Below are 13,836 nucleotides of genomic sequence, written 5' to 3' on the forward strand. Positions count from 1 at the left end.
CTGTACAAGAACTGAATTCTCTTATTAAAATATAAATAACTTCCATCTCTCCCTGGCTTAAAATTATCCATCTGTTTCCTTCTGCACTTGGAATAAACTTCAAGTTCTTTACCACGGCTTAGGAACTATTCCATAATCAGACCCTTGCCTACTATCAGCCCACTCTCTTCCTTAATCATTATGCTTCAGGCATCAGCTCTTCCACTCCTTGAACATGACAAAACACCAAGCTTATTGTTACTTTAGGGCTTTATTCAACTGCTTTGTCTGCAATGCTTCCCTCTCAGACAGTCACACACTTGGCTGCTCCCAGCGCCACCCTCCCCCAAGTCTCTGCTGAAAGGCCACCTCTCCAGAGAGGCTTTCCTGACCAGCCAATCTAAAGCAGTCCTCTCCACCTGTCTTAGTCAGGTTGCTATAACAAAATAACAGACTCGGTAATTTATAAATAATAGAAATTTATTTTGCACAGCTCTAGGGGCTGGAAATTCCAAGATCAAGGCACCAGCAGATTTCGTGTCCGGTAATGGGCTTGTTCTCTGCTTCAATATGGTGCCTTCTTTCTGCATCCTCACTTTGTGGAAGGGGAGTAGAAGGGCCCAACAGGTTCCCTCACGTATTTTATTGGTATACTTTATAAGGATACTAATTCTTCTAATCACCTTCTAAAGGCTCCACCTCTTAATACTATACATTGAGGATTAAGTTCAACATGAATTTTGGAGGGAAACATTCAAACCATAGCACCATCTTTCCAACCCAACCCATCCTTCATCTTAACATTTTGTCCTAATTCTCCAATGAGAGAACAGAAACCCTGTCTTATTCACCACTGTATCCCTCAGGGCCTCAAACAATGTCTGGTGGGTGGAAGAAATGCAAATATGACTTGAATAAATGTGAGAAAAAGGCCAATTATTGGCTCTCATGGGGGAGAAAAAGAAGCTATTCATTCAACAGCTATTTAATGAAGGAAGACTGTGCAAAGCCCATGACAGTGGTCCTCAAGCCTCAGCATGTGCATATGAATTACCTAGGAAATTTACACATGAGACCTAAGAAACTGCACTGTGACAAGCAGTCCATAAAAGGTGATTTTCTTATGGAATCAATACTAGCATTCTGCAGTATGTGCCATAGGTCCTAATACTATAAACACTCGCTATGGTCTGAATGTGTCCCTCCAAAATTCATGTTGAAACATAATCCCCATTGTGTTGGTATTAAGTATAAGTCATAAGGGCTCCAACCTCGTGAATGGATCAGTGTACTAATAAAAGAGGCTGAAGGGAGCTGCCCTGCCCCTGCTGCCATGTAAGGACACAAATGGTGCCATCTGTAAGGAACAGGCCCTCACCAGACACTGAAATTGCTGGCACCTTGATCTTGGACTTCTCAGCCTCCAGAATTATGAGCAATAAATTTCTATTATTTATAAGTTATCCAGTCTAAGGTATTTTGCTATAGCAGCTCCAACACACTAAGATAGCATTTTTGTATCATAAGGTTATTATTGCAATTCTCTTCTGCTGCTACATCTGTCCTTCACCTTAGCCAAGCCTCTCAGAACCAGTTATTTGCTTCACATACCTAGTACATCTCAAATGTTAGCTAAAATTCCATTCCTGTGGGTAGTTATACCTACATTTAAGCTTTCACAAATAGTAAGATTTACTGCTGAAATAAACACACAAATACACTATACTCTCATTGAGAGCTTTTCCTGTTTTTACCAAATCTTAACTGCTTTCCTCCTCAATTACTCTTGATTTATGAGTCCTGCTGAGAAGTGACACTACACTTCAGCCTGAATTATCTTCCCAGCCACAGGACAAGTGAAGTTAGCTTGATTAACAGACTTTGGCTACTATTATTTGGTTGTGTCCAACAAGAAACCTTTAATAATACATAGACCCTATATGGAATAGCACTTCTTTCCCAAATCATCAGGGGTCAGCTTCATGTGCTTTTGTGGTAGGGCACACACTTTGGTTGTAAAGTAATCAATTTTTATTTATTTATATTCTTAAAATGGAATAATGTAATATAGGCTTACTGTAAAAAAAGCAAGTATTACAAAATTGCATTACATATAAATTAAAATTCCCTAATAATCACACCTCTCAAAGTTACTTACTGCTTATACTTTGGTGTATACCCTTCAAATTTGTATGTATAAACATATTTTCACATAGCCTTAACTTAAAAGAAATCATCACTGTTGTATAACCTGATTAATTAATTTGACATTATATTACAGGCAGCTTCCCACGTCAATACCTATGATTCATCTTTTTAAAAAAATTTTTAAAATTATTTATTTATTGAGACACAGTCTCATTCTGTCACCCAGGCTGGAGTGCAGTGGCGTGATCTCGGCTCACTGCAACCTCCGCCTCCTAGGTTCAAGCAATTCTCGTGCCTCAGCCTTATAAGTAGCTGGGACTACAGGTGCGCACCACCATACCTGGCTAATTTTTGTATTTCTAGTAGAGATGGGGTTTCACCATGTTGGCCAGGCTGGTCTTGAACTCCTGGTCTCAAGTGGTCTGCCCACCTTGGCCTCCCAAAGTGCTGGGATTATAGGCATGAGCCACTGCACCCGGCCAAGATTTACCTTTAGCAACTGCATTGTATATTACATAAATATAACAACAAAATTTAAGTAATACTCTGGGAAGAACATATTTTTCTCTCCTACTATACCCTCCCAATAGGTCTGACACTAGATGAGAGTTTTTTCCACACTAAACAATTCTCCAATGGACACCAACAGGGTGTCCTATAATTCAATTCAGTTCTGTCATATCTCCAGGTAGACAGTGTTTGATCCCACAGGTTGAGTTTAGTCTCACAAGCCTGGCCCCTCTTCAGACACTAATCACAAGTCCCAGGTTGTGACCTATGATTCCGACTGAATGGTTAGCACAGGGTTCTTACCACCCCCTCTGTGGGTTCAATAATTTGCTAGAATGGCTCACAGAACTCTGGGAAACACTTTACTTACACTTAGTAGTTTATTATAAAGGACATTATGAAGGATATAGAACAGCCAGGTGAAGAGACACACAGGGAAAGGTAGAGGGAGAAGCGGTGCAGAGCTTCCACGCCCTCTCTGGGTGCTACCCTCTTAACACTTCCATGTGCTCATCAACCTGGAAGCACATCAGATTTCTTGTTCAAGAGTTTTTATAGGCCAGGCGCAGCAGCTCACACCTGTAATCCTAGCACTGTGGGAAGCTGAGATGGGAATATTGCTTGAGTCCAGGAGTTCGAGACCAGCCTGGGCAACATAGTGAGACTTCATTTCAAACACAAAAAAATTTAGCACGGTGTGCTGGAGGGCGCCTGTGGTCCCAGCTACTTGGGACATTGATGGAGGAGGATTGCTCGAGCCCAGGAGGTTGAAGCCTGCAGTGAACTATGAGCGCACCTCTGCATTCCAGCCTGGGCAACAGAGCGAGACTCGGCTCAAAACACAAAAAGAAAAAAGTTTTAATGGAGCTTAATCTCCAGCACTTGCCCTCCTCCTTTCCTGGATTTCGGTAGGTGGTACCAAAAGTTCCAACCCTCTAAACCTCTAATCACTTAGTCTTTTTGGTGACTGGCCCCATCCTTCCTTAGGCTATAGATAGGCCACACCCTAAAAGTTATCTCATTAGGATGAACTCAGGTGTTATCAAAAGGGGTACATTAAGAATAACAAAAAATACACTAGACTATCAGAAAATTCCAAGGGTTTTAGTGGCTCTGTAACAGGAACCAGGGACAAAGACCAAATATATTTACTATACTACAAATACCCTGTTTAACATTGTCTAGCTTTCCAAAATTATGAATGACGCTGCAACACATCTATGTATATACATTTGCATATATTTCTAATGTTCTTGAAATATTCCTTGAAATAAATGGCTACAAGAGAATCAGCGTTAATGCGGTCATGTCCAATATGGTAGTTACTAGCCACATGTGACTATGTTATTTTAAAATTATTTATTTATTCATTTTGAGACAAGGTCTTACTCTGTTGCACAGGCTGGGGTGCAGTGGCGTGATCATGGCTCACTGCAGCCTTGACTTCCCAGGCTCCAGGGATCCTCCCACCTCAGCCTCCTGAGTGGTGGGGCTATAGGCTTGTGCCACACGTGATTATTTTTATTTTTAAAGGCTTTAAAAAAAATTTTAATTAAAAAAAAATTTTTTTTGGAAAGACAGGGTCTCATTATGTTGCCCAGGCTGGTCTCAAACTCCTGGGCTCAAGTGATCCTCCAGCCTCAGCCTCCCAAGTGCTGGGATTATAGGAATGAGCCACAATGCCTGGCCCATGTGACTATTTATTTATTTTCTGAGATGGAGTTTTGCTCTCGTCTCCCAGGCTGGAGTGCAATGGCCCAATCTCGGCTCACTGCAACCTCGACCTCCAGGGTTCAAGCAATTCTCCTGCCTCATCCTCCTGAGTAGTTGGGATTACAGGAGCCCACCACCAGGCCTGGCTAATTTTTTTTATTTTTGGTAGAGATGGGGTTTCACTATGTTGGCCAGGCTGGTCTCGGGTCGAACTCCTGACCTTAGGTGATCTGCCCACCTCAGCCTCCCGGAGTGCTGGGATTATAGGTGTGAGCCACCCCGTGTGACTATTTAAATAAATTAAAATAAAATTCAGTTCCTCAGCCATAATAGCCATATTTCAAGTGCTCAACAGATTGATGTGGTCAACAGCTACCATACTGCATGGTGCAGGATGTAGAACATTCCTATCATTGTAGAAGAGTCTATTGATAGCCCTATCTAAAGAAATGTTCACATAAAAATTTGCTATCTGCGTCCCATGAAGTGACACAACAATTTAAATTCCCAATATTAGTATATGAGTTCCAACATCCTTTCCTTGTCAACATCAGATCAATATTCTGATCTGATAGATGAGACATAATGTTTTAGTTTGTATTTTTTTTTTTTTGAGACAGAGTCTTGCTCTGTCACCCAGGCTGGAGTGCAGAGGCCTGATCTCAGCTCACTGTAACCTCCATCTCCCAGGTTCAAGCGATTCTCCTGCCTCGGCCTCCCAAGTAGCTGGATTACAGGTGCACACCACGATGTCCGGCTAATTTTTGTATTTTTAGTAGAGACGGGTTTTCATCATGTTGGTCAGGCTGGTCTCGAACTCCTGACCTCATGATCCGCCCGCCTCAGCCTCCCAAAGGTGCTGGGATTACAGGCGTGAGCCACCACGCCCAGCCTGTATTTTTTGTTATTATTAATGAGGTTGAAAGTCTTTTCACATTTTTTGGCCATTTATGCTTTTTTAGTCATTGTTGAACTATCTGAACTTTATCTATTTTAAAAGATTCAAATATAATACTATCCTGTTCCTGATGAGCTATTAAAGCCAAACCATATATGCAGAAGACATTTCTTCAATCTGTTTCGCTGGCTTCTTGAAAATTTCGGAAAGATATTTATCAAAATAGCATAAAAACACCTAATAATGTAGTACCACAGTTAGCTGAAGGCAATCTGCACTCTTACAGGTTGCTTCCTTAAAGTAGAGTCAGTGGCTTTCATTTCTCTAAATAATAGGACTAGCACTGCAGTATGTTACTGTTATGAGATATTCTTACAAATTTTCAAATTAGCTATGAAAACACTTAGACTGGTATATAAATGAACAGAAAATATTTATGTTTTAAACATGAATACTACTGTATGATTATGTTTATATGAATGTCTAGAACAGGAAAAAACCACCTATGGGACAGGAATCAGAAGAGTGGTTAACCAGAGACTGGCAGGGTTGGGAAAGGAACGACTGATAAAGCACACAAATGGAGTTTCCTGACATGATGGAAATGTTCTCTATCTTGATAGAAACGTGAGCTATGCAGGTGTATACAATTGTCAAACTCATTGCATTCTACCCATGAGAACTGATAAACAGTTTCACTAAATTATATCTCAATTTTTAAAAGGAGGGAAAAAAGTGAAAAAAAGTATTGTTCTACTTAGAATATTAAACTTACAGGCAATAAAAATAATTATCCTCACTGGGTGTGGTGGTTCACGCCTGTAATCCCAGCACTTTGGGAGGCCAAAGTGGGAGGACTGCTTGAGCCCAGGAGTTGGAGACCAGCCTTGGCAACGTGGTGAGACACTGTCTCTACTAAAAAACCCACAAAAATTAGCCAGGCAGGGTGGTGCAAGCCTGTTGTCCCAGCTACTGAGGAGGTTGAGGTGGGAGGATCCACTTGAGCCCAGGAGGTTGAAACTGCAGTGAGCCATGATCACATCACTGCACTCCAGCCTGGATGACAGAGTGAGATCCTGTCTTAAAAAAAAAAAAAAAAAAAAAAATCCTAAAAGTATTTATAGAACTTAAAGTATGATTTTCTGGCCTAGGAGACATGAAAAATGTTTTACTAAATTAGAGGTGGGGATCAGACTTTGTGACACCTTGAGCCAAACCATTCAACTGTCAAATCTAGAGGGCACTAGAAAATTAATATAATTTCAGGGCAAAATATATTAAGGTATCAGAAAAGCACTGCTAACTTTTTAACATAGATGCATAATCAGTGCTTCTAAAAAGCCTGAAACCTGTTATAATGTTATGGAACAGTACTTAATTTTTTTGAGCTGTATTTGCTGTGGTAGTTTATGAACTTGGCTCATTTTTGCCCTTTTTCCTCCTGTTCTGGTGGCGCACACTAGCACAAAAGCAAACACGTTCACATTAAAGCTAACTGATTTGATAATGAAAAGTGTCTAAGGAGAGAGAAAGAGAAGATGCTCCTTCCCACCCCAGGCTACCTTCCCACCCCCATTGTTAGGCTTAGGCTGAACATTTATTATCTCAACTCAATACCAATGTATCACAACCTGTTCAGTGAGTGAGCTCCTTAGTGGCATAAACTACAATCTAGTTCAAGTTCTTTGTAGACAAACTCAAGACATTACAGTAACTCTTCAGAGACTACCTTGCTTGTGCAATCAGAAGGAAGTAGGACAGCAGGACTTCAGTCTCCAAAAGTGAAGGCTTGCCCAGTTAAGGGTGTGGTCCCAGGGCAAAGAAACAGGAGAGTGTACATTTTATTAGTCTATCTGCTTTGCAGCAAGACAGATGTTTTTGTTATTACATTCTACATTATACTCTAGCTTTGGAATCCAACAGATTTGATTTGAGAATTAGTTTTGCAATTCATTAGGTGTTTGATCTTGGGCTAGTTACTTCATCCCTCTAAGCTGTTTCCTTATGGGAAATAACAGTATGTATCTCATAGGCATGTCGTGATGATTAATGAAAACACAAGTAACATTTTAAGTCAGCGGATGGCACATTGTAGGCATTCAACAAAGGATAGCTAGCTATAATCAACACAATTCTGTTCCTCAAGACCTCTGCAACCAAAGCCCCACCAAGATATTCAGGCAGTCATATTTTCCTAATAAGGGATTAGCATAAACAGGGAATGTTCATAAACATAAATGTAGCATAAACATAAAAATGTTCATTACAGAAATTTCAACAGCCAACCATAGAAAAGGTCATAACAGAAAACTAAAAAGTATATATAGTTTTGAAAATAAACAAAAAGACTGTTACATTACAGACTCCTGAAGTACAAGATGAACATAACTCAAGGTTCACAGAAAATAATGAAAATTTCTTTGCTAAGCAGACACACTCAAGTGCTTCCCTGTCATGCCACCGATTTATCTCAGATCCAACACTACTAAAGCCATAAGAAGACAAAGGGGCAAGTTATTCTTTACCACAGATGAGGTGGTCTATGATACAGTATCGACCACATTTTAAAATGCAGTGTAAGTGGCAGATCTTGCACAATAAATAAAATACTTACCTGTTTCTCTTCATCCGACATGTTTTTTTCCAGTTCTATTAGGTATTCTTCATCTAGTTCAGAGGAATTCACATCTTCATTAGATTTGTTCTCAACCTTGTCCGCTCCTGGCTCCTCTTCAAATGAGGCACTGCAGTCATGAAAACACTCCTCTTCTCCCTGGTCCTCCTGGAGATGGGCCTCATCATCCCTGAGCAGCTTACTCTGGGAATGCTGATTTTTGGGATCAGGAACTGGAGGGCCAGCACACTCGGCTTCCTGAGTATCTGTAACCTTCAAACCATTTAACAGATCCTCTGGAACCCTACAGTTCTCTGACTTCTCCCCCATGCTGCCCAGTGAGGGAGGTGACGCTAAAGCTGGGGGAAAACAAAACAAAACTGCTATGTAATGGTGCTTATATTTTTAAAAGTTCTGTTTCAAACCTAAACCAACCTCTGCATTACAGCCAAAAAACACACCGTAACTTCCTTTCACTGGAATTCATTATTTAAACATATAGCTTATAAGTAATAATAATAATAATAATGTCAAACGTCATTTTAACTGAGACCCCTTTTCTGGTCAAATCTGGTACCAGATCTTTTTTTCTTTTTTTGAGACGTAATCTCAGTCTGTCGCCCAGGCTGGAGTGCAGTGGCGCGATCTCGGCTCACTGCAACCTCTACCGTCTGGGTTCAAGCGATTCTCCTGCCTCAGCCTCCCGAGTAGCTGGGATTACAGGCGCCTGCCACGGCGCCTGGCCCAGAACTTCTTAAAAGCAACAAAAGAAGCCGTTTTTAATGTAACTCTTCCACGTTCCACACCGTTCGCGTTCTGTTTGGATAGCAAAAATTAGGCAGATACTAAAACAGTGACAAGAAAAAGGAAGCAGCCCTAATCTCCATTCAGAATCAATAACCAAGGCACGAATAAGAAACTACGGTCCGTCTTTTTAGCACCACCACAGCAAGCCCAACAATACGTTTCTAGTGGACTTCAAAATAAAATCCATGCCAAAATTGTGATCACTTTAACCCAAATGCGTGTGGTAGAGCCCACGCAGCTTACACTGGAAGGGGAACGCTGGCGCAGGTGACTCTAATCAGGATTACCGCGGGGGCCAGAGTCAGGCATTAGAAAGCGTGACTCTGAACCCTAGCTGCCCAAGAGAACACTAGAGATACTTTAGAAAATACCACTGCTCAGACCCTGACCAAATTCTGATTTATTAGCGTCGCGTCAAGCAAGGGCAAAAGGTTTATTTATTTATTTATTTCATCCCAGGTGATTCTGATGTGCACCAATTGCGAACCACTGCTGTAGAAGCTGAGTCAGAGCATCAGCAGCCCAGATATTTGCAAAAATTTGCTAGAGATTTGCAAAAATGTAAATTGCTCTAGTCGCAGCAAAATCACGCCAACGACCCTTGTATCACGACAAGAGTCTGAATTTGCCCTAGTATGTTCCAAGAACACTTAAAAAACCAGCAAGATCTTAATACGGAGACTTCGCCTCCACAGCAATATCTTGCTTCTCTTCGCTCCCAGGTCTACTGGAAGAACGCAGGAGTTTGAGCTCCTAGGGTTAGGGAAGTGACGCCTCGCGCTTCCCAGCAGATTATTCCCTAGCTTTGTTCCTCAAAGCCAACACGCTTAGACCCACGGGGTTACTCACAACCTCACAGCTTCTCCGGTCTCCACCTTCTAAGCCTCTGAGAGCTCCTGCTTCCGCTCGGTCAGGTGCACTTCCGGCGATGACGACTAATAGCGTCGCTATTGGCAAAGCATCCTGGGAAATGTAGCGAAACTCTCAGGGAGGAAAGGCATGGTCGCTGTGTGACGTCATTGTGCGGCGTGACATTTGAGAGATGGTTGCCATCTTGGGTTACGGCCAGACTCCGCGTTAGTCTGTACGAAAAGAAAAAAGGACAAAAGGAAGTCTGTCCCTGTGGTGTTCGTTTCACTATGTATGTAGGTATGTATGTATGTATGTATTTATTTATTTATTTATTTATTTATTTATTTATTTATTTATTTATTTATTTTTGAGACAGAGCCTCAGTCTGTCGCCCAGGCTGGAGTGCGGTGGCGCAATCACAGCCTCTACTCACTGCAGCCTCAACCTCCTGGGCTCAAGCGATTCTCTTGCCTCAGCCTTCTGAGTAGCTGGGACCACAGGTGCGCGCCACCACGCCCAGCTAATTTTTTTGTATTTTTAGTAGAGACGGAGTTTCACTTTATTGCTCAGGCTGGTCTTGAAATCCTGGGCTTAAGCGATCCTCCCTCCTCGGCCTCCCAAAGTGCTGGGATTATAGGCGTGAGCCACCACGCCCAGCCCATTTTTATTTTTTAAGGGCTAGCCAAGTCAAACAGTGGGAGTGGAGAAGAAACAAAAAGATCTGTAACTGGTTGTGATCATTTAGTTGTAAACACCACTGCACTCAGACTAACCTCAATAATATTTAAGAGTGTAAGGGAACCCTGAGACCAAAAGTGGTTGCCCTATACATTCATTCGAGAAATGTTCATTGAATGTTTATTAGCCCCTGGGCATTGTGCTGGGATCACAGAATTGAAATACAGTACCCATCCTCGAGGTAGCCAGACAGGTAACCAGCAATGACAGCAGAGAATTCGTTTTCTGTAATTCACAGAACCTATTGCAGAGATAGATAGCTGGAAGAGACTTTTTCAGGAAGAGTATGAAACTTGTTTCTTGAATTTCCATCTAAATGAGTTTATGCATACAGTTGTATTTTTTGTAAGTTGAAAGCTTTATATACCAAAAGAAAACATCAAAAATATATCATATTTTTGGTTTTAATATTTCTGAATTTAAAGAAATACACCCAGAATTTAAAAAGTGTAAATGGAGGCTGAGTGTGGTGGCTCATACCTGTAATCCCAGCACTTTGGAAGGTGGACATGGGAGGATCTCTTGAGTCCAGGAGTTCAAGACCAGCCTGAGCAACATGGCAAATCCCATCTCTATCTATATATACATATGTGTGTGTGTGTGTGTGTGTATAAATTAGCTGGGCACAGTGGTGCATATCTGTAGTCTCAGCTGCTCAGAAGGCTGAGGTGGGAGGATGCTTGAACCTAGGAGTCAGAGGCTGCAGTGAGCTGTGATCACGACACTGCACTTTGGCCTGAACAACAGAGGGAGACTCTGTCTATTTTCAAAAAAAGAAAGAAAGAAAAAAGCAAATGGTTAGGCCTCTTTAAGAGGCCCTCATAATTCAATTCTGGTGTAATGGAAAGGCTCTAAACTTTGGAGCTAAATAAATAAGTAAATACATAAAACTTGAGTTACAGTCTCAGCGTCCTTTACTAGCTGTACAACTCTGAACAATAATTCCCATTGCTAATATTCATAGACTATATGCTTATTAAGCACCGCATGCTGTGAAAAATGCTCTAGGTGGCTTATTTGATTACTGAGTTCTAATTCAGGCTCTGCCACTGAGTAGCAGTGTGATTTTGGGGCCAGTTACTTATGCTTCTAAGGTTTTTATTTTACTTTTTTTTTTTTTTTAAGAGACGAGTTCTCACATTTCCCAGGCTAATTTCAAACTCTTGGGCTCAAACAATCCTCCTGCCTCAGCCTCCTAACATGCAGGGATTACGGATGTGAGCCACAGGGCCCAGCCAACTTTTTAATGTATACATTTACCTCATATGTAAAAATTGGGATCGATAACTGTGGTACCTACCTCACAAGCTGGTTGGGAGAAAAAAATACCTAGAAGACAAGGAGCACAGGGCGCGGGAGAAAAAAAATATCTAGAAGACAAGGAGCACAGTGTTTAATGAATATTAGCAACAATAATATTATATGGCAGGTCTTGTGCCAGTAGCTGGGGACAGAAAGCCTAATAAGACAGAATCCTTGCCCTTCCCCATCATCAGGAGCTCACAGACTAGTGGGGAGTGGAGAAGGGAAATAAAGAAGTTACTGAGCCCAAAAGAAGAGCAATCTGCCTTTCTTTGTATGCCAAAAGAAATCAAAGTGCAGCTGGCCCAATTTGGTAGGTCTTCACTAATAAGATACTCGAGTTAGGCTGTAGAAAGAGGAATAGTTCACTTAGTGGAAAAAAAAAAAAAAAAACAGGATCGGTAGAAGGACATGGAATCTGGAGCATAAAAATATCAGAAGCATTTTTAGGAACAATAAGTAGTTGGATGCTGTTTAAGTGTATGTAGAACACAAAGCAAGAAACAAATTTTTAATGATGAAAGCCAACTCATCCATTCCTGGAAACATGAAGATTTTGTTTTTTTTTTTTTTTTTTTTTTGAGACGGAGTCTTGCTCTGTCACCCAGGCTGGAGTGCAGTGGCGCGATCTCGGCTCACTGCAAGCTCCGCCTCCCGGGTTCACGCCATTCTCCTGCCTCAGCCTCTCCGAGTAGCTGGGACTACAGGCGCCCGCCACCACGCCCGGCTAATTTTTTGTATTTTTGGTAGAGACGGGGTTTCACCGTGGTCTCGATCTCCTGACCTCGTGATCCGCCCGCCTCGGCCTCCCAAAGTGCTGGGATTACAAGCGTGAGCCACCACGCCCGGCCGAAGATTTTGTTTCTTAGTCCTTACAACTATCCTGTAAAAGGACAAGAAATGTTTTTGATTCAGAGGGTGGCTCTGTTTGCATTTTCCCAGGGCAGAGACCATGTTTGTCCTGTTTACAGTTGTAAGGGATCAGTGAACATCCTATTTTAGAAATTTATGGCCAAAACACTGGCCACTCAGCTGTCTGAGTTGAATAAGTAGATACTGACACTTTTGGAGTTACAGCGTTGTTGTGAGAATTAAATGGTGTCATGTCTTATCTAAAACACAGAAAATGAAGTGCTGAAGATAGAAAAAATACTTAAAATATTTTTTGAAGCAGGTTCTCTCTCTGTCACCCAGGCTGGAGTGCAGTGGCGCAATCTCGGCTCACTGCAGCCTTGACCGCCTGGGCTCAAGCAATCTTCCCCACCCCAGCCTCCCGAGTAGCTGGGACTGATTACAGGTGCTCACTACCACACCTGGCTAATTTTTGTATTTTTTGTGAAGACGGGGTTTTGCCATGTTGCCCAGGCTGGTCTCAAACTCCTGAGCTCAAGCGATCCACCCGCCTTGGCCTCCCAAAGTGCTGGGATTACAGGAGTGAGCCACTGCATCTGGCCGCTTTAATATTAATAGCACGTAGCACAGTAAGTACTCAATAAATGTTTGTTGTTATTGTAATCATTATTACTATTAATGAAGATCTCACAGATATTACCATTATTATGATTAATTACTAATAGTGATTTTATTATTACTATTGTTGATGAATACTACTACTACTATTAATAGTGGCAATATTTGTGAAGCTTTCATTCACACCCCCCAGATAGGGAACTGAGCACCCAAGTTTGTTGAAATAATCAGTGCTGAACATAAATTATTGAATAATGAATAAATGCTAGGCATCATACTAGGTCCAGTGGTGGGTATAGCAATAAATCAAGAAAGTAGCAAAAGAATCAGTTTCCCTCAGTGTTTTTTTTGGGGATGAGCAGCTCAGTGGTTTCTTAATGACACATGTCCATCACCTAATCAGTTGTATTGAGCCCAGTTGGTTTTGGGGATAAAACCTTACATTCTGGGACCCTCTAAGTCCTGAGCTCCATTCTCTATGTTTCCCCTGGGACTGAGCTTCTTGAGCTTGCCAAAGGAGGGTCTAAAATCCAGGAACAGTCAGGGATGCTAAAAGAACTCCTTGAGAATGAGATGTATATAAAAATAAATAAGGCTGGGCATGGCGGCTTATGCCTTAATCCAGAAATTTGGGAGGTGGAGGCAGGAGGATTGCTTGAGGCCAGGAGTTTGAGACCAGCCTGGCCAACATGGTGAAACCCTGTCTCTACTAAAAATACAAAAATTAGCTGGATGTGGTGACACAGGCCTATAATCCCAGCTACTCGGGAGGCTGAGGCACGAGAATCGCTTGAACCTGGGAGGC

The 13,836-nt window shown here is 41.7% G+C and overlaps 1 protein-coding gene and 1 pseudogene across 4 annotated transcripts in view; one reads left to right on the top strand and one right to left on the bottom strand.

Annotated features, from left to right (window-relative positions):
- Window positions 1-9,621, bottom strand: part of TTC1 (tetratricopeptide repeat domain 1) — a 56,541-nt gene extending 46,920 nt beyond the window's left edge. Inside the window, exons 1-2 of one of the 4 annotated variants that reach the window (XM_055285420.2) lie at window positions 9,519-9,621; window positions 7,863-8,221 (exon numbers count right to left, since the gene is read on the bottom strand). In XM_055285420.2, the coding sequence (XP_055141395.1) occupies window positions 7,863-8,192 (330 nt within the window). In that variant the 5' untranslated portion in view covers window positions 8,193-8,221; window positions 9,519-9,621. The remainder of the gene's footprint in view (window positions 1-7,862; window positions 8,222-9,518) is intronic. The other 3 variants (XM_055285421.2, XM_063643143.1, XM_063643142.1) reach the window with 3 other exon arrangements.
- Window positions 9,622-9,702: 81 nt separating this feature from the next.
- Window positions 9,703-13,836, top strand: part of LOC129486078 (glyceraldehyde-3-phosphate dehydrogenase-like) — a 60,238-nt pseudogene continuing 56,104 nt past the window's right edge.

The sequence above is a fragment of the Symphalangus syndactylus genome, chromosome 7 (genome assembly GCF_028878055.3).
Source record: "Symphalangus syndactylus isolate Jambi chromosome 7, NHGRI_mSymSyn1-v2.1_pri, whole genome shotgun sequence".
NCBI classification, from domain to species: Eukaryota; Metazoa; Chordata; class Mammalia; order Primates; family Hylobatidae; genus Symphalangus; species Symphalangus syndactylus.